At 51.2% G+C, this 26,874-nt stretch overlaps 10 protein-coding genes across 10 annotated transcripts; 6 read left to right on the plus strand and 4 right to left on the minus strand.

Moving 5' to 3' along the window:
* Positions 1-1,006: 1,006 nt before the first annotated feature.
* On the plus strand, positions 1,007-4,136 carry P174DRAFT_460479 (putative PAB1 binding protein (Pbp1); the record flags this gene model as incomplete). Its single annotated transcript, XM_024829894.1, has 4 exons — positions 1,007-1,111; positions 1,179-1,452; positions 1,523-3,880; positions 3,931-4,136. The coding sequence occupies 4 exons, from the start codon at positions 1,007-1,009 to the stop codon at positions 4,134-4,136; spliced, it is 2,943 nt and encodes a 980-aa protein (XP_024683001.1).
* Positions 4,137-6,137: 2,001 nt separating this feature from the next.
* On the plus strand, positions 6,138-9,468 carry P174DRAFT_181628 (COPI-interacting protein CEX1). Its single transcript, XM_024821257.1, has 9 exons — positions 6,138-6,452; positions 6,512-6,649; positions 6,738-6,848; positions 6,919-7,065; positions 7,128-7,501; positions 7,563-7,857; positions 7,914-8,117; positions 8,177-8,349; positions 8,414-9,468. The coding sequence occupies exons 1-9, from the start codon at positions 6,330-6,332 to the stop codon at positions 9,201-9,203; spliced, it is 2,355 nt and encodes a 784-aa protein (XP_024683002.1). The 5' UTR covers positions 6,138-6,329; the 3' UTR covers positions 9,204-9,468.
* Positions 9,469-9,618: 150 nt separating this feature from the next.
* On the plus strand, positions 9,619-12,139 carry P174DRAFT_441697 (uncharacterized protein). The gene has a single exon (XM_024827382.1). The coding sequence runs from the start codon at positions 9,808-9,810 to the stop codon at positions 11,926-11,928; it is 2,121 nt and encodes a 706-aa protein (XP_024683003.1). The 5' UTR covers positions 9,619-9,807; the 3' UTR covers positions 11,929-12,139.
* P174DRAFT_441698 (peptide alpha-N-acetyltransferase complex A subunit ARD1) lies at positions 12,040-13,243 on the minus strand. Its single transcript, XM_024827383.1, has 2 exons — positions 12,696-13,243; positions 12,040-12,611 (listed from the first exon to the last, which is right to left on the minus strand). The coding sequence occupies exons 1-2, from the start codon at positions 13,081-13,083 to the stop codon at positions 12,229-12,231; spliced, it is 771 nt and encodes a 256-aa protein (XP_024683004.1). The 5' UTR covers positions 13,084-13,243; the 3' UTR covers positions 12,040-12,228.
* Positions 13,244-13,383: 140 nt separating this feature from the next.
* P174DRAFT_441699 (PI-PLC domain-containing protein) lies at positions 13,384-15,336 on the minus strand. Its single transcript, XM_024827384.1, has 3 exons — positions 14,656-15,336; positions 13,986-14,585; positions 13,384-13,919 (listed from the first exon to the last, which is right to left on the minus strand). The coding sequence occupies exons 1-3, from the start codon at positions 15,188-15,190 to the stop codon at positions 13,699-13,701; spliced, it is 1,356 nt and encodes a 451-aa protein (XP_024683005.1). The 5' UTR covers positions 15,191-15,336; the 3' UTR covers positions 13,384-13,698.
* A 1,483-nt stretch (positions 15,337-16,819) lies between these two features.
* Positions 16,820-17,863, plus strand: P174DRAFT_369363 (SUR7/PalI family protein; the record flags this gene model as incomplete). Its single annotated transcript, XM_024822277.1, has 2 exons — positions 16,820-17,225; positions 17,307-17,863. The coding sequence occupies 2 exons, from the start codon at positions 16,820-16,822 to the stop codon at positions 17,861-17,863; spliced, it is 963 nt and encodes a 320-aa protein (XP_024683006.1).
* A 948-nt stretch (positions 17,864-18,811) lies between these two features.
* On the minus strand, positions 18,812-20,728 carry P174DRAFT_504147 (uncharacterized protein; the record flags this gene model as incomplete). Its single annotated transcript, XM_024831196.1, has 1 exon — positions 18,812-20,728. The coding sequence occupies one exon, from the start codon at positions 20,726-20,728 to the stop codon at positions 18,812-18,814; it is 1,917 nt and encodes a 638-aa protein (XP_024683007.1).
* An 876-nt stretch (positions 20,729-21,604) lies between these two features.
* Positions 21,605-23,531, plus strand: P174DRAFT_406958 (WD40 repeat domain-containing protein). Its single transcript, XM_024824121.1, has 4 exons — positions 21,605-21,725; positions 21,806-21,827; positions 21,899-22,394; positions 22,453-23,531. Exons 1-4 carry the CDS (start codon positions 21,704-21,706, stop codon positions 23,113-23,115), a joined length of 1,203 nt encoding a protein of 400 aa, XP_024683008.1. The 5' UTR covers positions 21,605-21,703; the 3' UTR covers positions 23,116-23,531.
* On the minus strand, positions 23,514-24,802 carry P174DRAFT_389662 (dynein light chain Tctex-type family protein). Its single transcript, XM_024823461.1, has 4 exons — positions 24,471-24,802; positions 24,309-24,347; positions 24,117-24,191; positions 23,514-24,029 (listed from the first exon to the last, which is right to left on the minus strand). Exons 1-4 carry the CDS (start codon positions 24,495-24,497, stop codon positions 23,745-23,747), a joined length of 426 nt encoding a protein of 141 aa, XP_024683009.1. The 5' UTR covers positions 24,498-24,802; the 3' UTR covers positions 23,514-23,744.
* A 395-nt stretch (positions 24,803-25,197) lies between these two features.
* P174DRAFT_451295 (putative vacuolar transporter chaperon Vtc1) lies at positions 25,198-25,904 on the plus strand (the record flags this gene model as incomplete). Its single annotated transcript, XM_024829000.1, has 2 exons — positions 25,198-25,495; positions 25,567-25,904. The coding sequence occupies exons 1-2, from the start codon at positions 25,462-25,464 to the stop codon at positions 25,902-25,904; spliced, it is 372 nt and encodes a 123-aa protein (XP_024683010.1). The 5' UTR covers positions 25,198-25,461.
* Positions 25,905-26,874: the final 970 nt, after the last annotated feature.

Consider the following 26,874-nt stretch of genomic DNA (forward strand, 5'->3'; position numbering starts at 1 on the left):
CTGAAACTCCATGTTCCCACTAGCATTTCGTACCCCGTTTGACAGTCTGCACCCTTCGCACCTACTTACCTTACCTTACCTTAGTGCTCCGTACTCCGTACTACCACAACCTTACTGGACCTCATTACCACACCTCCTTCATCTAGACTCTAAACACACCAGCATCCTCTCCTTCACCTTCACCCTCCTTCCCCTCTTCTTCCTACACCTTGAATAATTTTTTTCCTCCTCCCTCTTTTACACTTTTCGATTTTTCCCTATCACTGGTCGAAGCGCCGTGCTTCCATTCTCCTTCGATAGCTGCTTCGACCCTTCTTTTTTCTCCCTTTGCTGTTTCCTTCCCCGCGTCACCAGCGTCCTAATTCGCTAGCCGTCCTTCGTCGCCTTGTCAGTGCAGCCGCTGTGCTGTGGTTTCGTGCCTGTTCAAGACTTCTACTTTCTCTAGCCTTGCGTCGTACTGATTTTCACGGCGCGGGCTCTGTTTTGATTGACGATGGCTTCCACCGTCAACTCTGTGTCAGCTGCCAGCAGTGCTTCTGGTAATGCTGTCAATGCGTCTTCGCAGAATCCTACTGGCAGACCGTCTTTAAGGACTACTAGCTCTAAGATATCGGATGGTGGTCGGCGGCAATCCGGAAGCCCTTTTGATGGCGGTGCTAGGTACGTTGTCTGAGTCGCTCCTAATCTGTTCAATAACAATCATTTGCTCTCATGTTGTTTCGTTTCACCGCTGGTCTCCTCGCAGTATTGTTTTTCAGAGCCCTCTCTGTATTTGTTTGTGTACTTTACTGCCGTCAAGTCATACCCTCTGTCACCTCCCCATTCTCCTTCTCAAATCTTTTCGAGCGCAATGGTGCTCGAATGCAACTTTAAGTTCGACCGCGTTTCGAAGGATAGCCGTGGTTTGCTAACACTCTCCTATAGACGCAGCAATTCTCAAAAGGCTTGGACTCAGGGCACAAATCCAATCACCCAGAGATCCTCGTATTCGCCACACAACGGAAACATGACTCCCAAACCTTCCATATCTCCCAAACCCACTTCGAGAGAATCGAACACACCCGATCAGCATGCTCATGACCGCCTTATCTTTCTGCTCACTAGCTTCATTGTAAGCTTGTCGCCCCATGATCATAATCAGAACCGGACCTTAGGGATGGAACGCTCATTATATCTAGGGACTTGATGCTACTATCACTACAAGAAGCGGAGAGAGATTCACTGGGATTTTCTCTTCCTCCTCCCTCGAACCTCACGACTCTTCCATTCTTCTCAAGATGGTCCAACGGCCGGCAAAACAAGACCATCAACGAGCCAATGGTGTAAGCGATGTCGTCAGCCCTTTTCTGGGCACGGCGCCAGATCACAGCATGTCTTTTGATGTCAAGGATGTGGTCGATATTGCCGTGTCCAATGTTTCGACTGCGGAGGTCACAGCCAAGGCGCCCAATGGTATGCCACCATTTCTACTTCTCCCCTAATACATGTCACAATAAAAACGTTCCTTGCTGATTGGCCTCAGGTGCTTCAGGTGGCTTCAAGACGGATATCGATATTTCAGGAAACTTCGCGATGCGTGAACGAGCTCTGAAACGATGGGAGCCTGCAGCTGACACCGAGGTTGACATGTCCCTTGAAAGTACACACGATACGACCGGATGGGATCAATTCGAGACCAACGAAAGGCTGTTTGGCGCCACTAGCAGCTATGACGAGAATATTTACACCACTCGCATAGACCGTTCCGATCCTTCATACAAACAAAGAGAGGCAGAGGCTGCTCGTATCGCTCGGGAGATTGAAGGTACCAATGTTGACAACATTCATGTCAGGGAGGAAAGAGGCTTGGCTCCGGTCGACGACAGTGGGTTGGACGAGGAAGACAAATATAGCGGCGTCCGCCGGGATGAGAAGAGCTTTCCGCCGCTTGTTTCAGGACAGCCGAACAAATACACTCCACCGGCACGCCGACAAGCCGCTGCGCAGCCCGCTGCTCAACCTGCTGCAACCCCCGAGGCCACTTCTACCGTTAAACAGACAGTTGCAACTCCGAAAGATGCAGCTCCGGCTCCCGTCCAGTCCAAGGAAACAGTCAAAACTCAAACAAAATCGAATGCAACGGCGACCACGACGGTCGCTGAGTCAGAACAAAAGTCGGTTCCAATCAAAGCTACCTCATCTGTCCCGTCAGCTCCAAAACGGCCCGCGGCTGAGAATGCCTCTGCAAATGTGGAAGCCGAGGTTCTAGACCATTTCCGTCAGTTTGCCAACAGCGAGAAACTTAAATTGCAAGAGCGGCGCCGTAACCAGGCATCGTATGACCGGACGGTGAAGCTGAACGAGTTGATGAAATTCTCGAAGAACTTCAAGCTTGCTACACCTGTACCCAAGGACCTGGTACCTATTCTTGCGAAGGACCCACAGAAGCAGGAGGAAATTATTCAGAGAGCTCAACAACAGGCTGAGGAAAAGTTGGCCTCAAAGACTGCCTCAGTGGTCACTGAGCAGAAGCCCACAGCTCGTGTCAGTGGAACAGTGCAGCCCACCACGCAGCTCGATCGCCCCAATTATCCTCGCGGTCGCCAGATGTACCCTCCCACCGGCCCGCAGGCTGGACCCGCTGGGCGGCTCCCACACCAAGGAATGCACCCAAGTCGTCCGGGCACTGGTATGCTCAGTCACCGACTGGCTGATAACCTGCAACAGCGGAAGGGAGCGGCAATGGCGCTTGTGCCCACGCCTTTGCCGATTCAGGAGGTTCGCATTCCTCCTAGTGGCCCTGCGGCGGATCATCCCGGCGTATCCAGCCCGAATAAGACGCAGACGCCTACCTCTGCTGTTTCAAGCAAGTTTAACGTGAAAGCTATGGAATTCAAGCCAAACCCGGCTGCGAGTACCTTTACCCCCGGCGCCTCGTCCAGCACATCGCCATTTGTTAGGGGTCGCTCTGTCTCCCGCGTTACAAGCCCTTCTGTCTTCTTTGGCGCGAAGAAGCCACGGCCGATCTCTGACCGACCGTCAATCAATGACCAGTTCAACCCTATTAAGCGCATGAAGAAGGAGAGCGCGGAGCAACCCGATAAGGCCTATAATTTCAACGGAGGCATTCCTCCGGCTTACAAGACCCTTCCTACCTGGGATGTAGCTTCGGCCAACGAAGACAAGACTTATGTCCAGATGTTCAAGCCGCCTGTTGCTCTGCCATCCATTTCTCCTCAAAGCCGCTCTTCTTCCACCCCTCAAGTTCCTCACCAGCCCCAGCTGCCTTTCCAATTTCAACAATCGACCCCGGGAATGCCTCCTGCCTCTGGCCCTCCTCATGGCCCTCACAACCTGCACCCTCAACAGCATCATGGTTCTGGTCCGGGCCATTTTGAGGATCACCACCGTATGCAGATGTCGGCATCGACATCTCAGATCTTCCCTTCACCGAGATTGCAGCACGGGTACCCGTCTCCTATGGCTCCGCATGCTCAGCTTGCGTTTGGACAGCCTGTCCCACAGTTCTACGTGAACCAAGGAGGTCCGCAACCAGCTCATCTTAGGCATTTTCCGGGAGCACCTCAGTTTGTCAACCCTCAGACAGGCATGGGTGCCCCGATGATGGTGCAGCAGCCCTCGAGCGGACCATACATGGGCGGTCCTCAGGGCATGACGCCCTATGCTCCTCAGATGCAGATGTATTCTCCAAACCCAGGTCATGCATACCCTCAGCACGCGCCTCCTCCGCAGCCCCACAGTGGCTACCCAAGCCCTAGCCGCGGTGCCCCCATGATGATGCATCAGAATTCTCAGCCGGGGCAGCCCCCTCAGCCAGTCATGTTCATGTCGCCGGGGCAACATGGTCAGCCCATGTACGCTGCTCAACAGCCAGGTCATAGTACGTTTTTGCAGTTGTGCGCCCCAGCTAGATTGTCTAACTTTCAATAGTGCCTCCCGTCCGTGGTAATTATCCTCAGCAGCAACCGCATTTTCAGTCGAGTCCTCATCAGAGCCATCATTATCCACCTCATCAACATCGAACCCCGAGCAGCGGATTTAACCAGATGCCTCAGATGCCACCTCAAATGTCGTCTCAGGCCCCTTCGGCTGTATCTTCTAACCCCCAACCTGAGGCTACCGATGAAGTGAAATGAACGACTCAACATCTCCGTCGTTGACGCTCGAGACATACAAATCTTGCTGAAGTGGCAGCATCAACAGGTCGCCGCCACTGGGCCTTTGTCGAGCCTTGTAACCTCCCTTACAGTTGATGTGAGGCTTCCTGTTTGGTCGTGGAACCTTTGCCCTCCCTCATCCCGGTTTTTTCTGCCGAACCACTTCTGTACGTTTGGTTCATCGTCGAAAGCTGCCAGTGGTAAGATCCTTCAGGTGGGCAAATTCTGAGACCCTAATTGGTACGTAGTATGTACCCTCTGGAACCCGTATGCTCGAGTCGTTGGTGCTGACGATTACGGGGTCAGCGTCTTGATGTCCTCCTGGGGTTTTCCTCAGTTCCGGCTCGCATCCGCACAGGAAGTGATTATATGAGAAACGCGGAAGTGTCTTCAAGGTTAAAGTCCGAGATTCATCCGCTTTGGTGGTACTGTTGATGAAGTCATGTACTTTGGCGCTTGCCTGTGGAACAGACAGATACTGTGATTACAAGATGAAAGCCGTCAATTCTACTTGTGACCTCGCGGTAGATACCTACCGCTGGAAATCTTATAAGCGGATCATGTTCTGGAGATTCTTTTATGTCTTCTTAAGTTGTTGATTTTGCCTGCTTTTCTACTTCTTCGACGTTCTCATCTAAGCTGCTGTGGTAAACGAAGGGGGAAAAGTGGAAGGGCGCGTTGAGAACGTCCCAGCCACTGTTGAGACATCGCGGAGGAAACTGGACTACTCGGATTCTCCATCTTGAAAACCAAATTCACTATATAGAGGTGGAGTAGGTTCCGAGAGGGGACGAAACGACTAGCTATCACACAAAATAGTAAGGGATGACATGACCACTGTGAGAACTAAGACGAGAACTTGAATGGAGTTCCCATAAACCTATCGTCCGAGGTTAGCATCGAGGTTTGTCTTTCTTGTATGAGGGGTTTGGTGTAAACAAGGAACACCACTAGCATCTCCTCAGGTATTTTCATTTTATATTGCGGTCTTCATTCAACCAAGAGCGATGACGGTGCAGCCGCGGTACCATGTCTCCCACTCAATAACATCGAAAAAATATCAGCGGCCCAGCAAAAGCGAATTCCACGACTCCGCACCGGAAACAGCTCACACCATGCCGCGTCCTCATTTCGATCCGACTTCTCCGTGCCCCTGGTTCATTCAAACAGTGCCTGGGAATCGCAAGGGGTAGAGAAACCCCGCCAAGGATATGTTTGCCACAGCCATTGGTTCCTGAAGTTCCTCATGGAGGCGAAGCGGACCAGGAACCCCAGTATGTGGCGCCATATTACTGATTCAATGTACACATGTCTCTCCAAGGTAAACAGCGCCGTGAGCCTCGTGGCCAGGACCTCGTGCCTTTTACAAAATCATGTGCCTGTTTGGCTGAACGAGCCCCAAGGGGGGAGAGTTGAGGATCTGAGGACAGATGGCGGCCTGTTCTCGGTGTATCTTGGAAGGGGGGATTCCGCAGTTCCCAGGTCGAGCATTTTTCCTCGCATGAGACGGGGGTACCTTCGGCTGGGTATGCAGCGCGTGCTCTGGGATAACGCGGTCTGACCTTTTACCAGTGTCACATCACTGGAGATGCGTAGCGGTAAGGGAGGTGGAGGCAAAGTATTAGAGAGCAGGGGGGCGCTTTAAAAAGACGTACCGGATGACTAGATAAGGAAGAAGCCTGGAAAGTGGCTGTATGGGCCGTGAATAAATCATCAGTATGCGATCAAAGAGGAAAAGCCACGTGTAAAGTCAGGAGAGCTGTACAGCTCGCTGGTTCTCATCAGAGCCGTAGAAGTTGAAGTAAATGCCGTGTTGAGAGAAGGAAGAAGCGCATGGAGACAGAGAGATGCGGGCGGAGTGTTTTGTATTATTGTAGTTCAGGGACGGAGTAACGATCGCCCTAAGCCGTATTGGGGCGGGGTATACTGAGCGCAATTCTGGCCAAATAATCGATCAGTGTCTCCCCTCATTCTCACGAAGTTGCAAGACTCTGAGGACGGGGTGTCCTTTTCAGACCGATTATCACATTTGAGTCGCACTAACAGGAGCTGTCAGGTAGTTGAGCAATTACCATTAACTTGGATGGTCAGACATCCCGGCACTGAAGCTCCTGCGTGCGTCTGAACAACTGATTCTCCTGCATAACAAAACACCTTGGCTCCGTCTTCGCTATGGATTTCCTCAAGTCAGCTGTCGCATCCGCGATCGCAAAAGGCAGCTCATTCCCCTATTCGCTCGGCGACAGAGTCGACCTCTCAGACTCAATCTGGACCCTTCATAATGCTACCAAACGGGTATGATACTCCCCGAGACGCTGAATTACAGCACACTTACAATGCCGTTGTCTATAAAGGAAGACGGCTCCCCGTGCAGCATATTCACCTTCGATACCTCTTCAAATAATTCTCGGACCCCGTTGGCCAGAAATGCCGTGCGTAAATCACGGACCTTGAGACATCCCGGGGTAATAAAAGTGCTGGACACTATCGAGGTACTAGAAATCCTTGGGCGCACTCGTCACAGGACATGATGCGAGACGGTCCTTTTCTACTCGGCGCGTATATACTTACAGAATGTAGACAGATACCAACATCTACGTCGTGACCGAGCGGGTTGTTCCTTTGTCCTGGCATGTCAAGCGCCGAAGCCTGAGCAGGGAAACATCAATATGGGGGCTGTATACGGTGGCTGTAAGTGCCAGAATCCAAAATCTGTGTCTCGACATAATTGCTGAATTGTGCTTTTGCCTCTCTCCTATAGTCTACCCTCAAATTCATCAATGAAGATGCCTCTTCCGTTCATGGGATTGTCAGGGCATCCTCAATATTCGCTAGTGAGAGCGGTGAATGGAAGCTTGGAGGGTTCGATGTCTTGAGTTCCATGAACGACGAGAATGCGGTGATATATGTGAGTCGACCACTGCCGGCCAAGTCTGAGGGATCTTTGAACTTGCCCTGACGCAACTACAGACATACGGTAGCCTTGTACCAGACGCGGCTCGGTACACTCCGCCCGAAGTTGTCAAGGGCGGCTGGGATATAATTAAGAGACATCCCTTGGCAGCAGTTGATGCTTATGGGCTTGGCATTCTGATATACGAGGTGTTCAATGGCAGTTTCGCGGGAGGTGACCAAGTCGGCAAAACGACGAATATTCCACCCAGCATGCATCAAAGCTACAAGCGTCTCTGCACAGCCAATCCTAAACTGCGGTTGAGCGCTGCGCATTTCGTTGAGCAAGGGAAGAAAACCGGTGGCTTCTTTCAGACACCGTTGATCCGGTTGACGGACGACATAGAGAGCCTGGGCCTTAAGAACGATGCTGAGCGGGAGGAATTTATCAAGTATGTCCAAAGCACGTCGCGTATCCTACTGCGGTAAGACGTTGTGAGCTGACTTGGCAAGTGAGCTTGATGAGCTTTCGGACGACTTTCCCCAGGAATTCTTCAAGATGAAGGTCCTGCCGGAATTGCTCAAGTCAGTCGAATTTGGGGGCGGTGGCCCGAAGGTCTTGAGCGCTATTTTGAAGATCGGGACGAAACTGTCACCAGATGAATACAGCTCCAAGTTGACGCCTGTCATTGTTCGCTTGTTCGGCAACCCTGATAGGGCTCTTCGGGTCTGTCTACTCGACAACCTACCATTAATGATTGACAACCTACCACAGAAAATCGTAAACGACAAAATCTTCCCGCAGATGGTGAGCTTGATCGGAGACTCCATTATCTCGGACAGGGACTGACGTTGATCTTCTAGACGTCAGGATTCACAGACGTGGCACCTGTTGTTCGAGAACAGACCGTCAAAGCTGTGTTATCGGTCGTCAATAAACTCAGTGACCGAACTATTAATGGAGACCTGCTGAAGTTCCTCGCACGAACCGCAAACGATGAACAGCCAGGTATTCGGACCAACACGACCATCTGTTTGGGTAAAATCGCGAAACATCTCGGACAAGGCGTAAGTGGAAAATCCCCATTTATTCTGGCACGCTGAAAAGTACTAAAACTCGTCTGCAGTCACGGTCAAAGGTTCTCATTGCCGCCTTCACCCGATCGCTGCGAGATCCCTTCGTCCATGCCCGGAATGCCGGTTTGCTCGCGCTGGCTGCGACAATCGAGTTTTTCACCGAGGAGGATTGCGCAGGGAAGGTTCTTCCCGCTATTTGTCCCTCTTTGCTAGATAAAGAGAAGTGAGTCCTCGGTTTTCAATCCCTTTTTTCGGCCCTGATTGTCGGCACTAACAGAATATCCTAGGCTGGTGAGAGACCAAGCGAACAAAACTCTGGACTTGTATCTACAGCGCATTCGCAATTTCAGCAGCTCAATGGCCGATACGGCAGTACCAGCCACTGCTAGCGCAGAAGCACCCAAGGATGCTGCACGAATTGGAACATCAAATGACAAGTCCTGGGCCGGGTGGGCAATCTCCTCGTTTACCAACAAACTTACGACAGCGAACGGCGAGATACAGCCAACTACGGGTACTAGTAAACTGGCCGAGACGGAGGCAACTCGCTCAGCATCCGTACCTCGCCCCGCAAGATCATCACCCTCCACGCAGCTGGACCTACCTAAGAAAGTATTACGTGCCGAAGCTCAACCTCTAGGACGATCTCTATCAGATCAGCCAGTTTCAAGCTCCGTAACAGCGAACGGAACGGACGATGTCTACGAAGCTTGGGGTGCTATTGATGACGATGAGGAGGAGAATGGATTGAAAGACGACGACCCGTTCAGCGGCCCAATTGTCACCAGCTCCCCGGCACCAAAGTCCGCGACTGTTCCTTTCGACGATGGAGGTGAGCCTGATTTTGCCGGGTGGTTGGCCGCACAATCCGTGGCCAAAGCGAAGAAACCCTTGCCCAAGGGTTTGAGCAAGCCCGCCGCAACCACAATCGGTACTCGAACATCCAGTCATACCAACCTTTCCAAACCAAAGACGGTGGTAGCCCCACCAAAAAAATTGATACGAAGCCTAAGGATGAGGGCGAAGATGACGGTTGGGGTGACGCCTGGGATTAACGCAATAGATACGGCTGGTTGATCTCTCAAGTTTCTCTTGGATATTCCGCATTGCAAGCCATGGAGTTTTGGAACATTGGATAGCTTTAAGATACCAAGCACATATTGTAACATGATGATAGACTACCAATCCCGCTGAGTTTGTATTGTCCGTATTATACTGGGGAGTCAGTCCTGCCTTATCGATATGAATGGGATGATGCTTATCAACTAATCACATGCTGCCGATCCCGTGATCAGCGCGCTGTCTTTCTGCTTCTTCGCCGCTTTTTCGGGCAGTACTCGGTGTGAGCTTCGGCTTCATCATCAGAGTCCTGCTTATGGGACTTATATTACCGAACATTTTTGCACATTTGTGAGTTAGGAGGCGGGATCAGTCAATTAGTAGTAAGGTGTAACCCATGCACAAGGAGCTGACTGTTTTCTTCGACAGACTTTCGTTAATTCTGCTGCCTTCGCAGTACTCACCCGGTCTCCAGCCGTGCCGTCATCACTGTTTGCGGGGAGATTTGGACTTTTCCGATAATCAGTCAAATGCGCGATGCCTGATCATTAATCAGCCTGTCTATTGTTTTCAGTAGAGTCGCTTCCAACATTGCGGTTGACAATCATTGGACAATCTTGTGATGGATTCCGACGAGGCTCCTCCTCCATACTCCGCCGTCGATCCCTTACTCGCGCCGACAGTCAGTAATAGAAATAACAATGGGTCGGCGGAGACAGCTCGTACCTTTCTTCGTCTTCGCGGAGGTGAAGCGTCCTTGAGCGATATCGCATCCAGGGATGGCTCCGCGGCTTCCGTTGATGGTTCCTCAGCGTCTTTGGCCCTCCCAGCCAACTTCGCATCCGCTACGGCCTACTTCATAGAGCGACCTCCTACTAATTTTGGCGAGGAACGGCCTACTCTCTCGCACCTTCTCACCATCTACCCTCGGAGCCAATCTAAAGACTTTCCCCGGCGTCCTCGGTGCTGGAGCCCTCGGACGGCGGAGATTACCCAGCAGGACTGGGACATGTTTCTGAAATATCTCTTTCCTCCGCATCTGGGCCTTGCAGCATCGTCAGCTCACTTGCCTCGGCAGCTGAGAGCCGAGATACAAAGGGATCGAAAAGATCGCCCCCAAGAAACCGATGAGCAACGCAGGCTGCGCATCGCAGCTGTGATTGAGGAATGGAACGAATGCTTTTTTGAGCCTCGTGCAACTCGCATCGAATTCGTTTATGTGACGGAATCGGAGAATGCGCCTGTCTCTCCATTATGTCCTCGTTGTTACCCTGCCGCGACTAGGGCAACACGGGCGAACCGGTCAGCGCAGGCACAAGAAGCTGGGGAAAATCCCTCATCCGTCCCCCCGGGTATGTTGCCAACCGTCGCAGGGCAACTGACAGCACCACCAACAAGCGGTGCATACGCACCTGGAATGTTCCCGTACCCAACTCCGCAGATGCCTCCTGCTCCCTACCCACCATATGGTCCTCCTGCCTTCTTTTCCCCTGGTATGGCTCCTAATACTCCTCCGCCTCCTCCTGCCCCTCATGCATATCCTTACCCTCCTCAACCGCCTTCACAATATCAGCAGCCTCCCTCGTGGGGCTGGAACAATCCTCCGTATGGTCCGCAGTACCAGTACTCGAGCACCTCCAAAGGTGGTCCTCTTGGCTGGTTATCATCGCTGGCATCGCATGCGCAGAAGTACAGTGAGCGCATTACGGAGCAAGCGCAACATTATGGAAGGCAGGTCGAAGAGCAAGCCATGGCTCATGGACGCTGGATAGAGGAGAAGGCCGGACTTCACAGCCGAAAGCTTGAGGACGTATTTGGCGGCCTCTCCAGCCCGCCCCGTGTGGAATATCCTACGAACAATCCGCAAGCGCAAGGCTTTTACGCCCATGGCTACGGTTACCCGCCAGTCAATGTAGTGTCAACTCAACCCGTGACCCCACCGATAACTCAGCCTACTCAGCCTGCTCGTAGAACATCAGTCGGCTCTGTTTCATCTGAGTCATCTTTTTCGTCGATCGATTCGATATCGACGACGTCTGACCTCAGTTCGACCGATTTGGCGACTGTTCGAGCGCAGCTTCAATCACTTAATAACCATCACGACCGAGAGCTGTACGAAGCGGCAGTTGGTCTTCGGCGTCAGCTCGATGTTTTGCGCGATTCCCGCCGCCAAGCTCGTATTTCTGGAAGAGGCAATTGGAGAAATGGGCAGCAAGGGCACTGTCGTGGCAGCTGGGGCCGGTGGGAATCACCGCAGGAGCAGCAGCGGAGCTCTGCTGAGAGACGTGCCCTGAAGGAGGAGGTGAGAGCCACCAAGAAAGCATTCAAGGATGTGTTCCGTCGTGCCAAGGATGAACAACGGGAACGACGGCGGATCAAGCGAAACCGCTGGCGTCAGGAACGACGATTCCGCCAAACATCAAGGGAGAACGAGCATCCTCCCGAAATTCCTCTGGAGCAGCAGCTGCAGAATCTAGAACTGAGCAATAGCCAGGACAGTGGGACAATGGTTCGCACAGGCACATCACATGCGTCCCCACGCCGATCTATGAGTTCTGAGGCCAGTCGGATTAGCTCAATAAACACACCAGGCACTGGGTCCGATAGCGGCAGTCACCGCGAAGGCGTAGATCCGGCGCACACAGAAGAAAGCAAAGAGCAGAAGCAAGGCGAGTCCTTGAGAGGAACTAATAATTCTCCGCCGAAGAAAGACAAAGGTGCTGGCTCAAACGATGCATCGTGATGGCCGCTGTCACCGCCACGAGTGCATGGAAAATACCAGCCCTATACAAGAGGGTACTTCGCTGGTAAAGGATCCTCGTGTACCTGGGTTCTTTTATGATATTATGACTTGGCATTTTTTAGTACATATTTCATGGACGTATTCTGGTCTAAAATGTTGATACTCGGATCTCATTTCAATAGCCCTGTTCAATGAACATATCACTGCATAGGTATTCCGTAGACCGAGCACGTTTTGCCGAGGATTTCGTGTAAGTTGTCCAAGAGGCTAGCTCTCAGAGGTATATATCACGACTCGGTCCTACGAGCTGACACTTTGTTGCGAAGGGTTGGCTTCATTCCTCTCCACCAGATCGCCGACACCCAAACTCCGACCGACCTTGACGCGAACGGTCTTTTCTTCCTTCTTGCCCAAACTTCCAACCTCGTCGCCCTCATCGGCATCCTTTTCGTCACTCTTGGCGCGCTCTCTGTCCAGGCGCTCAATCTCCTTCCAGTCCAGCCATTGATCGGTAAGGTCCAGGCGCATGGCGTAAGCATCCTCCCCATCGGCGTAGTACTTTCTCTCGACGGACTCGACCTTGAAGCCGAGGGTATCCCGGTACAGACGCAGGGCGGCAGTGTTGGAGACACGCACATGCAGCGAAACGTAACTGGCGCGATGAGACTCGGCCATAGCGCGTTCTTTATTCCCAATCAAACGCCGTCAGTCATGAACATGAAACTTGAAAGGGGGAGAACGAAAGCACGGGGCAGGGGGAAACATACGACTCATCCTCATCAATCTCTCGGCAATACCCAACCGGCGATGCGTCCGCATCACACTCAAACTCGTGATATGCCCGTGCTGCACCCCGTCCGTCGGCTCCTCCTCCATCTTCGCAAGCACGTACCCGACCACCTTGGGATACTGCCCGGAGAGGTCGGCGGTGCCTGTGCCTGTGCCTGATGTGCCTGCGGCACCGCCCTTGTGTTTCGAGTAGCCATTGCGGGGCCGCACGACGGCCACGAAGCTCAGTTGCGGCCAGGTCAGGGCATGGTAGAGGTAGTATTTCAGAAAGTAGTTTTCGGGGAGGTTGGTGATGTTGCAGGTTTGGATGGAGGGGAGGAGGTCGATGTACGAGGGGTAGGACGAGAGGGGGACGATGTCGACCATTTTCGATTTCGGCTTGGTTTGCTGCGGGTTTCGGATGTTGGTGGTGTACGGGAGGTTCCGGGTACTCTGGCCGAATTTCAAGCGATCTGGCAGTTATATAGAGGCCAATTGGGACTGCCTGCCTTTGACCGAATGGAAATTGGGCTTGAATGGGTGCGGAGCTGGAACAATGGCAGACTGATAATGATGACTGAGAACCGGAAATCATGTGGTTGGAGCGCGCTAAACCCTACTCGAACAGCCAATGGATATGCATCAACAGATCCGTTTCCGACAACACATAGCGCCCTCTATTGTTCAGGCGAATGTATATGAAGTTCACTCAAACATATGTGCAGATGACCCATTCCCATTGTTCTCATATAGCAGTCAGATCCATCTTGAGGATCATGATGCAAAACAATCCCTATTTCTATGCCTAAATATACTCCTGTGTAGAGGAAGGATGCTATATGAACAAACATATGTACAATGTCGAATGTATCGATGCAGTCATATCATCATGAAAGATAATGCTCAATGTAAATGGCAACCCACAACTCCAGACGCACTCAAGTAGACAAAAAGCCGAAGTCTATGTGGTGATGGTGAATACAGTGAAGTCCAAACCTCAAGTTAGAAGATCGAGGCGAACAAATGAACACCTGCAACAACTAACAGCGCGCTCCACAGGCTCCCTGCCGGCATCAAGCTAGGAGCAGCTGAAGTGGATCCACAGCATTCGCCGTTGTAGGTAACGTTGTTCATCTGGGCTGCTACTTCGAAAACAGAGCCATTGAAGTTGCCATAGTTGTAGTAGTCGACGAGGAGGAAGTTGGGGGGTCGATTCCACATGGCTATTAACAGGTTAGAGACGGACATCTTTTCCTTGTAGCGACTTGACAAGCATGAGAAGAACTTACTAGTGCAGTTCTCGGCCATCCGTCCAAGACTACCCGGTCCGGACACGGCATTCGTCTGGTTCAATTCCGCAGTGTTGGGGATGAGCAGATCGATATTTGCAACGTTGATCTGGACGTTCAAGTTGTGGTTGGCCATGTACAGGCGATTATGAGAATCCTCATTTGAGAGACCGGGGGGACGCTGAACGGTGCAGGGGAAAGTCGGGTCGGTTGGCGAGAAGGGCGTCTCCCACATTTGGGAAAATTCGTCCATAAGCCACGGAAGAGCAGTTTGGTTGGCTTGATAGTCCATAAGCACGACGGCTCTCTTGCCGGACAGGATCATGGTCGACAAGGTTGGCCAGTCGTCCAGGGCCATGGGAATCTTCGGAGGCGTATAGACCAGATCTAACAGGCCCGAGTCCTCGATCGGCTTGGAGAAATTTCCCGGTGCGGCATAGTCGTAGTTCCCAATCAGAATGGTGACCACGTCGTACGGATGCTGTCGTATCCATTGGGTGACCTCAGTGAGATACTCAGTCAGGGTGCCCGCGTAGAGTAGATCACAACTGGTATGACAGAGATACATGGTGCCGTTTTCATAGTGAGTCTGAAATTGCACTGCACGGGTCCCGTGTATCAGGTTAGCAGTCGGTCTCTCGCCAAGGACATGTTCTTCAAGAGTACGTACGCATTCGGATACCGTCGTTCAATTGACTGACCACCTCCAACGCTTGGTTCGCAGCAGCATTGCCTGGTTTCACAAAGGGACTGTTGTGAGCGGCCACCATGGTGATGTTTGAGTACTTGCGAGCGCAGAATTCGGGATGGCCATTGCAAGGCTGAGTGTTGACAACGGGAGATGCCGAAGCCGACGCCGACGCAGTCATAGTGGCATTCGCCGTGGCATTGCCGACCAATCTCGTCATTGTATCTGTGGAAGTGGTATGAATGGTCGAATTACCAACAGCGGTAGCGTTAATCGCAGCGGTCGAGGAGAGGACTTTGCCATCGCTGTCGGTGGAAAGAGTGAGAGTGGAAGTATAGGAGAGATAAGTGCCGGTAGGCAAAGTTGCATCGCTGACATGGTCTGTGATTGTTCCTGTGATGGTGAAGAGAGCATTGGTCGCTGTTGTGGTGCTAGTAGCAGAGGTATCTTTTGCAGCCAGCGTCAGAGGAATGGCTGCTGCCACCAACAGTGGCAGCCAACAAGTTAACAACTGCATTGTTGCTGCGAGGGACGATGTGGTTCGGACAGGCTGGAAACTGAAATCAGATCATATAGGTCGTTCTATCTCAGTGTTAAAGGCTATAAACTGAGTTTGCAATCAACTCGTTGTATCGCCCTACCGAATGAATGAGCTCTTCAGAGTCCGGCCCCCAGAATCCGTCAGTCGACGGTTTGAGAGGTCAACAGGAGAAGCAGGGAGAGAAAGAGAGGGTGTGGTAAGGTAAGTTTAGGTAGGTATCATACCTGTAACGAACATCCAGAGGTTGACGTAGTGTCAAGGTGCCTTACCCTACCAGTACCGAGAGATGCCTGGGACTAGATATCCGTTATTTTAAAAAAGCTAAACCAGGCATCCGAAGCCTAAAGGAGCATTAATGAGGAAGGACCCACTTGCAAGCCACTGGATAATCAGTGGCTGATCCCAGGCAGATCGTGGCGCTACTTAGTGGATATATTGAAATAGTACCCAATCATAGATGGTTCTGCATTAGGCAACTGGAAAACAGGATCCATGTAGTGGGGCTCTTCGGAGCTCAATGACGTTGATTGCATTTCTTGGGCCAATGAACAATTACAAACGAATAAAGGGTACTTGCATTGGTGTGCCAGTCATGTTGCTCAACAGTCCAGACCGTCATATCCAATTACTGAGATTTTGAGATTTTGACCGCTTACTCTGGAGTGCAGAGTAGACCCTACCTTACTTAGAGGCCCAACACAGAGGCATTAAGGGAATGTTCAGCTATATCCGATGTAGGAGTTATTCGGGTTATCCTGTCTGGATGGCGCCACTCCTCTTGTCAGTGCGATCAACAGATCCATGATGATAGCATAGCGTAACTACCGGGCCGTGCCAATTGACTTTGATCACTGGCGGTAATTTGAAGATCGCTGACGAAGTGGAATTTCTCAGCTCAGAAAAAGGGATATTGATTGACAGATAGACAGTAGTACTTCATAATATTATTGGTCTAAACCAATATAGCTACCTATCCACTGCCACAGCCTCCCTCATGGCCTCTTTTTCTTTTTTACCTACCCACTCTGAAACCTCCCTGCCTGCACCCTTTCCACCGAGTTACGAGTCACGACGTAGTGCGTACGAGACATTAAGGCTTTCCTGGCTTAACTGCCCGGTATCGATCTACCAGACTAGACTGATGGCAAACTGATGTCTCAAGTGGGTCAACTCCCTACTCCGTGGTCGCCTTGACGCTCTTCATCCGTCAAGTTCCCTTCTCTTGAGATCGATGCTGAAAATCTACTATCCCTCCGTCTCCGTCTCAATTCTTATTCTCTCCTAGACTACACAGTATCTCTTTACTATCAATCTTCCACTCAGCATCATTCTCGTTCTCCTTGATTGTTTCCTTGCCTTCTGGGGATCCGGACACTCCGTATTGACTACTACTTATCGCCTGTCTCTATCGATGTCTAACGTCATTCATCCTACGTCCCTGGACTAGCTCTGCCATCATTGGGCTTCTACAATCATATAGATATTTCTGATTATTATTCCCATCCGCGTTAAAGTTGCTTTGATATATTCTTCTCAATCCCGATCCTCAGGACTCCTAGCAATCACCCGCTTGATCCGTCTTCCCCAAAGCTCTATACTCATTCCATGGCAAAGCTACCAACGTTCCAGAGACGATCAGAACGGCCGGTGTACGGCCGGTCCCGGTCGACGGTGCGTTGGCATCGGATCATACGCTCTTTATTCTATCTGATAGCCTGGGTTTTCTTGCTTCTGGTCGTCATTGGCAATGTTTCCGACAAACCGGTTCTCCGACAGATCTACTTTCTCAAGATCGATCTATCAAACATCGTTCCTTTGTCCGTCCCAAACGCCGTTCTCATAAACAGTATTGCCAGAACTATCGGTCTTCATGACTTCTACCAGGTGGGACTATGGGGTTTCTGCGAAGGATATATGGACTCCGGGATCACACGCTGCTCCAATCCAAAAGCCCTATATTGGTTCAACCCTGTCAAGATCATCCTGAGTGAGCTGTTAGCGGGGGCTACCAGTAGGTCATCCCTCTCCATCTCAAACTGTTATTTATCGAATATGCAATGTTAACGTCAGTTTCTCCTCCTCTCGCCCATAGTTGCGCTCCCAAGTGATATCACCGATGCCCTCAAAATCGCTCGCCTCGCTTCTCACTGGATGTTTGGTCTCTTCATCACAGCCACTGTCCTGACCTTCATCCTGATATTCCTCGCTCCATTTGCGGTCTCCTCTCGTCCTCCTCAGGCAATCTCGCCTGATCCTAATGTCAACGAATTGCACCCTCCGCACCGGCGGCGCACCTTCGTTTTCCTTCGGGCCTTTCCTTTTCTCATTCTTACTTTCCTCGCCGCTCTCTTCACCATTGTTGCATCAGTCGTTGCCACGGTCATGTTCAGCATCTTCAAGAACGTCTTCACATCGTCTGGATACGATCTCAACATAGGTGCCGAATTGGGTTCCCGGATGATGGCGTTCATGTGGATTGCGTCGGCATTCAATCTCCTGGGTTTCATCTTTGAGCTTGGTTCATGCTGTGCTGCTTGTTGCGGCGGCCGCAAGGCCCGGAAAGAGCTCAAGTCCATTAAGAAGACAGAAGGAGGGGCTTTAAACGAGAAGGACAGCCCCCATAGTCCTGCGACGACCGTAACAGGTTGAACTGGGACTCTCCCCTTAGCTCTTTCACGTCGGGGTTAAAACCTTCGTCGCTTCCTCCTAGGTTTCTCGCTTGGACCTTACTGGGAACGGAATATCTCTCTCTGATTCGGCCTTTGTGTCGGTCAGCGCGGGGTTATAAGCGGAGAGCACCTCAGCCGGTCGATTCGTTCATTCACCAATTTCCCGGTCCAAACTGGCAGTGAGATGCTCCAACAAGTGTCAATAATCGACTCGATACCTTGTACATATACGAGACCTTTTTACCTTACACATCATCATTATCTCGAGCCGTTATGTACGCCATCCTGATCAGCTACGGTGAGATATGGACTATTCGTTGCAACGAGCGCGTCAGGCCCGGACAATCCCCACGAGCACACAAAGACCATGTGTCACATCTTTAGGCGATATATAAATGGTGATCTATTCTCTATTTTCTGGAGCGGGTACCGATTTTGGATTTAACTTTTTGCTGAACATTCATGAATCTTACGGCCGCATAACGATTGGCATAATTGCTTAGTTACCAGATCCAAAAGGGGATTGTTTGTCTTGCCCATAGATATCTCTGCATTTTGAGCCGAGTTGATAGATTATTAGACTTTAATTTCGGAATAGAATTATTCTAGCAACGATGTGCTGATGTCCCTTTAATTCATCAAGTACTGACTAGTCTACAATATGCAAGTGTAACTCTGATCTGGGCTATGCATGAGGACCCTCCAAGATCTGTTGGACATGGTGTATCGCATGAACGCTTCGACAGAAGATCAAATATGCAGTGTCACCGTAACAATGACATGGGTATTGAAACGTACAATTGTTCAGCCTCGCGCCAGCTCCTCCTCCATCTCGTGAAGTAGATCGTCCTCGACATCCATTTCATCGTCATGATTAGTACTGCTTGCCGCCTGAATCTCGGGAGGAGGTATGCTGGGCGGCTGATTGCTACTTGAGCGTGGCGCGGGAGGCTCGAGGCGCGGATTCCGAGCGTAGCGGAGGTCGAGGTCCTGCTCGAGCTACCGCAGGCTGTGCGGAACCTGATCTCGCTGTTTCGAGCCAGTTGTACTTCTTTTTCTGCAATGATTGAAGAAGCTCCCCGCTTTCCTCCGCGGGCTTCAATGGAGCTATCGAAGCTGGATTGGGTGTGATGTTGGGCGCTTCGTCAGTAAGATCAATAGTCACCGTTTCTGGCTGTGGCTCTGCCGGAGCGGGGTGTTGCACTGATCCAGGTGTGATGCCACTAGGCGGAGAATTGGTGGGAGGCGGATTTTGATGAGGCACCGGGATATAAGGAGTGCTCGCAAGCTGCTCACCGGGTGCAACATATTGCGGATGTGTAGCAGCCTGTGGTGGATACCGGGGCCGGTACTCGCGCGGAATGGGGGCCACGGCAGGCATTCTCTTCTGAATCTGGATCTCGTAGAGGAGGTTGTTGTATATAACACTGAGATCATGCAGTCTGCCTTTCCAGACCTCTATTTCTTGCTTGTACTGCTCCGCTCTTCTTTGGTGTTGGGTGGACACGCGCCGCAGCGTCGCGTTTTCCTCCTCGAGTATCTGTGCCCTTGACTTCCCTGTTGATGCTTCCAGCGCTGTCCATTTAGACCACGCATCCCTGTATTTGTCTCTTTCGTATTTGAGTTGTTGGACTTTGTATCTAAGGTGCGAAAAACGGGCGTTGACTTGGTCGTTGGCGACCTGAATGCACTTGACGTGAATTCCCGGAGCTGAGGGAAGATACCCCAAAGGCCCATGGTACGTCGGATATGGAGATGTGTATTTAGGTACATGATCAACTCGCTGCAGAGTCTCACGGTCGGCGTTGGCAAGAACATCTTGGGTATCCAGAGAGAACTGTCGCTTGGTCAATTCACTTGTGGGAAGCGATACGACCTCAGTCTCGTGATCGAAAGTCACAGGGTCAGCGGCTTGCACCTGGACATTGAAGCTCGGGCGACGAGACGCATCATACGAAGGCTCCGCGTCTGCAGAGTAAGGTGCTGGTCTATTCTCAGAAGAAAACTCAATTCCCGACAGGTCCGGTGGAATGTGGAAGGCAGGATCTTCAAATAGAGGATCAAAAAGATCAAAATGAGGCGCGGGTATTTGCGAGTCTGCAATACCGCCTGGCGTATTGGGCACTGTTTCAAAATGATCCAACTGAATAGTGTCAGGCGAGGAGAGAGACGGCGTTGCATTCAGAGAAGGAGCACTGGAGCCTTGTAGTGAATCCGGCATCAGTTGTTTTTCAGGCCTGTGCCACAATTGGAAATCATCAGCCAAGGCTTCGTCGGCGGTTCGTTTCAAAGAAGAATTCGCGTCGAAATTGGGCAACACAAAGTCGGGACCAAAGAGAGGATCGTAGAGCAGATCGTCTGCATTTGGCGTAATGTTCGAGTTCAAGGGCTGTGGAGGTCTGGTCTGCGCTGCGGCATTTGTGGCAACCTCAATCGACCTGACTGGACTGGCGGCTGGGCTATCAGGAAAAGATGGCCCAACTTCGTTGTTCGATGAACGTCCCTGTCTCAACAGAGACGGGTCGTCGGGCGTGCCCTTGCGTGAGCCTCTCGTCTGATCATCGTGGTTCGACCCTGCGGGCTGACCGGCCATAGATATCCTCGCATCTCCGTTGGATGAACCGTGCTCGTCATGCAAGGGGTCCGGTCGAGTGACATTGGTAGGTTGTAGCAGCTGCGACCCAGGGGGAGGTGTAAGCCCCAGATCATTCACATGCATATCATGGTAAGATGGGGGAGTTGGCAGATCCTCAGGAGCAAAAAGGCTCTGAGAGTCATATGGTTGCGAAAATAGAGGGCAGGTCGGGAGAGAGGTATAAATACCTTCAGCCACGCTTCCTTCCATCTCGACCTCAGAAAGCCCAAGACAACCGGAAGTCAAAACCAGGGTAGCACGGAATACCACAGGTATGAGCTGCTGGAGCGGTATCTCAAAACTTATCCGTTGGTTTCATGCGGCGGATATTGAAGTTGCGAGGCACTGACGTCGCCGAGGCGTAAGTGATGTGGCGAGCAAAGCAAAATGAACAGAAAAAGAACAGAGAACACCGTACCACATAAGAACTGATGAAGGCTACTGTTGAACAGAGACCAGATGCGTACGCTCACGCCGGGTAGCCGTAGTCTGTGGTGTTCAGCCGCTTGTGCCACTCTTGTTGTGCACAGCTAAACACGGATGACTATGCCAGAGGGCACTGCTCGATCATACAACAGCTGACTGGTAAGACAAGGACCATCTAGCGAGATATGCAAGGTACTGCTAGTAGAGAACGAGAAAACAAGCGATACTCGGGATAGAACGATCAGGTGAGTTCGAGTCCGATGAAGTCGACTCAACTAAATCAGACTCTGACAATCAAGCAAGGAGAGCCAGGGTCATTTTGGGCGTGTAATAAACGGCAACCAGGGCAAGCAGAGTTCGGTATGCGCAGAAGCAAGGTAAAAGAGGCCGCAGTCCTTCGCATAGATCGAATAGGGTTAAGAAACCTGGAGGGATATACGACAATATGGAGGCGGAAAGATGTTGTAAAAGTGAAGCTGCAACAGAACAATCACTGCTTTTTTCCAATCTGGTAATGGCGTTCCGCCTTGTTCACCGCCTATACAACCGCTCACGTGCGCTCTCCATGAGCTGTTGCACTAACCCCAATCAGGATTGCAATCGGTGGGTATAGGCCGGCAGGAAGAGTACCTAGTCTAGGTATCTCTTAACATCCCAATACTTTACTTCTCCCCTCACCCGCAACTACCCAACGAGGACTCTCAATCATCCAACATCCTCGAAGAATTTAGAGTCTCACATTGTTGTATCTTACTCATAATGAGCGTCATTCTTTGTACTGGTAAGTATGGCTTGGGAAGATGTCAATCTCACTCTCTGTCGAAGCTGCATGACTGACGTAGTTGTTGTGGGATGTTGTAGCGGGTTATGATCATACTATTCGGTAGGCGACGCGAATACTTTCTGGTGCTGCCTGGTTCTTTGGGAAATTGTGCGCTGATCTGTTCGGAATAGATTTTGGGAGGCCCTCTCAGGAATATGTTCGCGAACAATTCAGCACCCTGACTCTCAGGTTAATCGTCTCTGCATCACTCCCGACAAGCGCTACCTAGCGGCCGCGGGACACAACAATGTCAAGCTCTATGATATCAAATCAACCAATCCGAATCCAGTCATGACATTTGACGGTCACACGAACAACATCACGGGGGTCGCATTCCATTGTGAGGGGAAGTGGATGGTTACCAGCTCTGAGGACGGGACGGTGAAAGTATGGGACACTCGTACTGGAAGCTTGCAGCGCAATTATGCACATAAATCTCCAGTCAATGACGTGGTGATCCACCCCAATCAGGGTGAGCTAATTAGCGGTGACCGAGCGGGTATCGTCAGGGTTTGGGATCTGGGGGAGAGCGTCTGCACACATCAACTCATTCCTGAGGAGGACGTTGCTGTGCAGAGTGTTAGTGTCGCAAGCGATGGCTCTCTTCTTTGTGCAGGGAATAAAAAGGTAACGCGCTGAACTTGGTGGTTCTTAGCGTCGTTAGCTAATGAGCACTTGGCTCTAGGGCAATGTCTACATCTGGCGCATGATCCAGGACGCCGAATTGACTCGTATCGTCCCAATCTGCACCTTCCAAGCTCACAAAGACTATCTCACACGGGTTCTCCTTTCTCCTGACGTCAAGCATTTGGCGACTTGCTCCGCCGACCATACCGCTAAGGTCTGGAATCTCGATCCGGACTTCCCCCCCGCCAAGATGGCAGCGATAACAGCAGCCAAGGCCAGAGCCAACGGCAATGAGTCGCCTGCGCCGGAAGCCAAAGAGCCTGTAGCGAAAGATCCCGTTGCCTCCCCGACATCGCCCAAAGTCCAGGACCTTCACGTTGGCGCTGACCTGGGAAGAAGCGGGGAGTTGAACCCGATTACCTACATCAGGGGAAATGCTCCTGCGAATCCGGAGCCGCAGCAGACTTTCCCGGTGCAACCGGATGGACCTCCCATGGATATGACTACCGGGACGCCGTTTCTAGAGACCACATTAGCCAATCATCAGCGCTGGGTGTGGGATTGCGCGTTCTCTGCAGATTCCGCCTATCTTGTCACAGTTTCGAGTGATCACTATGCGCGTCTGTGGGAGCTGGCTTCGGGTCAAATCATTCGTCAATACAGCGGGCATCACCGCGGGGCGGTATGTGTCGCACTGAACGACTATTCGGAGCCCCGTTGAGGTTGGGTAGAGTAGCCCAGGAAATTCCGGGATTCGCATGCATGTCACTACATGTCCATGTTCATGATCTGTTTTGTCTTTTGTCTCGATTGATTCACTTGTTCCTTGGTTAGCATGGCGCCTGGTCTTGGGAGAAGGAAAGCTTTTACTACCGCTACGTACGGTGTTCGGTTGTCCCCCTTAGCTTATCCATTCTAATTATCTTTCCTCGGCCTTCTTCATTATTTACTCATGAAACTGGGCGGTTTTTAACTGGCATTGAATTTGAAGACACGATTGGTTGAATGCATTCGCTGGTGCAACCTTTTTAACCTCTTTGCTTGTCTCTCGAGACTTCTTCCACCCTAGCGTGTTGGAGAGTTAACTTCTACAGGTCTCGGCACCTGAAGTGCTGATACAAATTGCGGCAATTCTTGAACTAAGGGATATCGTAATCAACATTGTTCTTGTACATCAAGCCTCTGGGAACATATAACAGGCGAAGGCATGCGAACACAACCGCACAGTCGTAGAAGAAATAAAGATGAAATGGAAGTCACATCAGAACAAAACGTTGAGCTTTCAAAAGCTTCAAACAAAATTGGGGTCTTCCTTTCTTTCATTTTATAAATTTCTTGATCTGAATGAGACTAGCCCAGAGCAAACCATGTCACACTGACAACGACATCGAGGCCCCGCTCTTCAGCCCCGGGGTACTTGAATGTCCACATTCCATCACGGTTGACGTCCCAGAAGGCGCCTGAGGCAGAGTGCATACCACGCTTACCGGCATTGCTGACGGCCCCGTCTGCTGCGGAAGACTTATCGATCAAGCCTTGTTGAACGATGGTGCTGTTGACGGTGAACCGGTATGGAGGTGATGTCGCGGGAGACTCTGGTGCGGTAGCTGCAATGAGGGCCTTGAGGATAGTGCTCTATCGAATCAAAGGATTATAAATCAGACATGCTTTTGGTAGTCAACGTGCCTGAAGGCACATCATTTGCCGCAGGTTGATACTCACAATGATCTGGGAATTCCATTCGCCAACCTTGGCGTGCTCGTAACCCTCGGCGCTCTTCAGGGCCGCATCACAAGCCTTGGATCGACCTGTCAGTACAAGTATAATGCGCAAGTTGAGATCTTCGCTAACGTAAGGTATGCAAGTCGATCACAATGGCTACTATTGACGGAGTGGAAGAGGCAACCAACGTACATCTGTGGCGATCTTGGTGAGCTCCGAGATGGGTATGGGCTAAAAGATAGAGAAAATGACAGTCAGTATCAGCGACTAAAAGTTTAATATTCGAATGGAAGATAAATTCGATGCGGAGCGTCGCAGATGCTGCTGCTAAGATAGATAGGGTCGGTCACGCACAGAAACAGGTCCCTTCTCGACAGCCATTGTATATGAGTTTCGTGTAGAAGGCGTTCACAATCGCGATACCTGAGCTAAAGCGCTATAGTCAGCAGGTATATCACTTCGGGAGCCTATAAACCGCGGTGCAGGTCGAGGAATGCGGCGTAACGACGAGTGCTGGAGGTGCGATTGCGGGGGGAATGAGACCGCTGTCGGAGCTAGTCGAGCAAATCAATCGACAGGATCCAGGTCCAGTTTAAGCTTACCAGGTGGGGTAGAGATACGCAGGAAACTTAGATAACCAGATATGGATAGCACTGCAGAAAAAGGGAGAAGTGAAAAGGTTAGGAGGTCACAGCCGCTGTGCTTTCTGCTATGGATGTTTGGGGGACGAGACCACATCGGAGTCTGTGGCATCATGGGTGTGGCTTGGCGGTTGATGATTGGACAATGAATTGTGCCAAGCTATTCCTTAAACAGCTTAGCCTCTACTTTATCTCAAACCGTCACCGCCACAAGGACACGGCAGAACGATATTCCATGTCGAGGCCTCAGGCAATCAAAGCACAGCAAAGAGATGGAGCACGTGGGGACTCCTGGGCGGTCGAATTGGGCAGAAGCTTCATCAGCGCCACGCACTAGTCTCCTTTTAGCTAGCATTTGACCGCTTGTGCTACCCCGGGAGGGGTATTTCTCCCGATTAGTCTCAGTCCAGCCCTCTTAGTTGTCGTAGTTGTCTTAGTTACATCAGTCCAGCCAGCGCCCATATATTATCTGCTTGCGACCATTATTATAGCTTCCTTCGGGCAGTGCGGTCTTCCTCTTTTACCGATTCTTTTCTTCTAGTTGTATTCTACCATATAAGCTGCAGGATATCAGTGATCACGTACACACATATTGTCAACCATTGATCAATTATTCCTCGTTGAATCCTTCCTTGGTAGCTCTCTTGGCACTCCCATCTGCCTTCATTCTCCCATTTATTAGCAACTTTTCACATTCACCGATAATGTCGAGCCAACCTCTACTGCAGACTGCTCCAGGTATGTGTCATGGTAGCAACTGGGTCATCACTTTGGTTCGCCTAGTACTTACCCATCACCCGTCGATACAGGCAAGCGAATCGCCCTGCCAACCCGGGTCGAACCCAAGGTCTTCTTCGCCAATGAACGTACCTTTCTCTCGTGGCTCAACTTCACGGTGATCCTGGGCGGACTAGCCGTTGGCCTGCTCAACTTTGGCGACCGCGTCGGTCGCATCTCCGCCGGATTGTTCACGATCATCGCAATGGCAGCCATGTTATACGCTCTTTTCACATTTCACTGGCGGGCGCAGAGTATTCGGCGACGTGGGCAGAGTGGAATTGACGACCGGTACGGTCCCACTGTTCTGGCATTGTCGCTTCTGGCGGCTGTCGTGGTCAACTTCATCCTCCGTATGAAGGTGGACTGAAGATCGTCTTGCGGGTTTGTGCCGGTCGATCTTTCTTTCCTGCCCGTAAATGTCCCCCCATCGCATCCTCTTTGGGTCAACCGATAAGCCAACTATGCTTCCGCGCTTGGTTTTTGTATAACACTGCAACAAAAGTTCAAGCAAACTGGACGATGACGACTTCTCCTTATGTGCCAAGAGCTGTGGGCCAGCTCTTTTATAGATTTTCTTGTCTAGGATTTTGGTTTTTACGCCGCATGTATCTTATGTTCAACTTGGAGGTTCGATCTCGCCTTCTATGTCCGCTTCGGCCAAAGGACTCCGAATGAGGGTGCGCTGAATGGTCGAGGCTTCAGGTGGCAGGTCTCTTGAGATGAAAGCACATTGTCTGTTACATGAAATCTTTGTCCAGTGTCATAAACGATTCTCGCTCGTCCGCTTCAGATATTCTCCCTAAAGGGATGTCTCGAGGTTCAAGTGATCTTCCTATTTCCCTGCGCATTAGCAGTTTCATTGTCTCTGTACTTTGTCGTCCAGTGGCAGCCCTCCAAGCATGCCTTGTCCAGGCTGCATATGTGGCGGCAATTCCCAGAACGTCCAGGACCCCGGCTGAATTTTCCTGTCATCAGAAGCGGGTGATCATCCAGTTGGCCCGTGGGAATTGGAAATTGATGAGCATTTTGAAGCAAATTCTGTTCGGAGTTCGGAGGTCGGTACAGTGGAAGGATTAGGCACATCGTCTGATGTGATGGAGCAACATTGACCCTCATCACTGAGCCTCGATACTTCTTCTGTTGTAAACATGTCGGTTGTGCACTGCAGATATTCAGACGAATCTGGCTGGCGTAGTCGAGCATAGTAGACAGTGGAGCGTGGGATGCGGAGTTGCAAGGACGCCGGCTTCATCGTCTATCCAATAATCATGGTGCAAGCTTGGGATTAGACCGATCTCTTGACTGAAGAGTCGCTTGGAACCGGCTCGAGTACTCAG

The sequence above is a fragment of the Aspergillus novofumigatus genome (genome assembly GCF_002847465.1).
Source record: "Aspergillus novofumigatus IBT 16806 chromosome Unknown P174scaffold_4, whole genome shotgun sequence".
Taxonomy (NCBI): Eukaryota; Fungi; Ascomycota; class Eurotiomycetes; order Eurotiales; family Aspergillaceae; genus Aspergillus; species Aspergillus novofumigatus.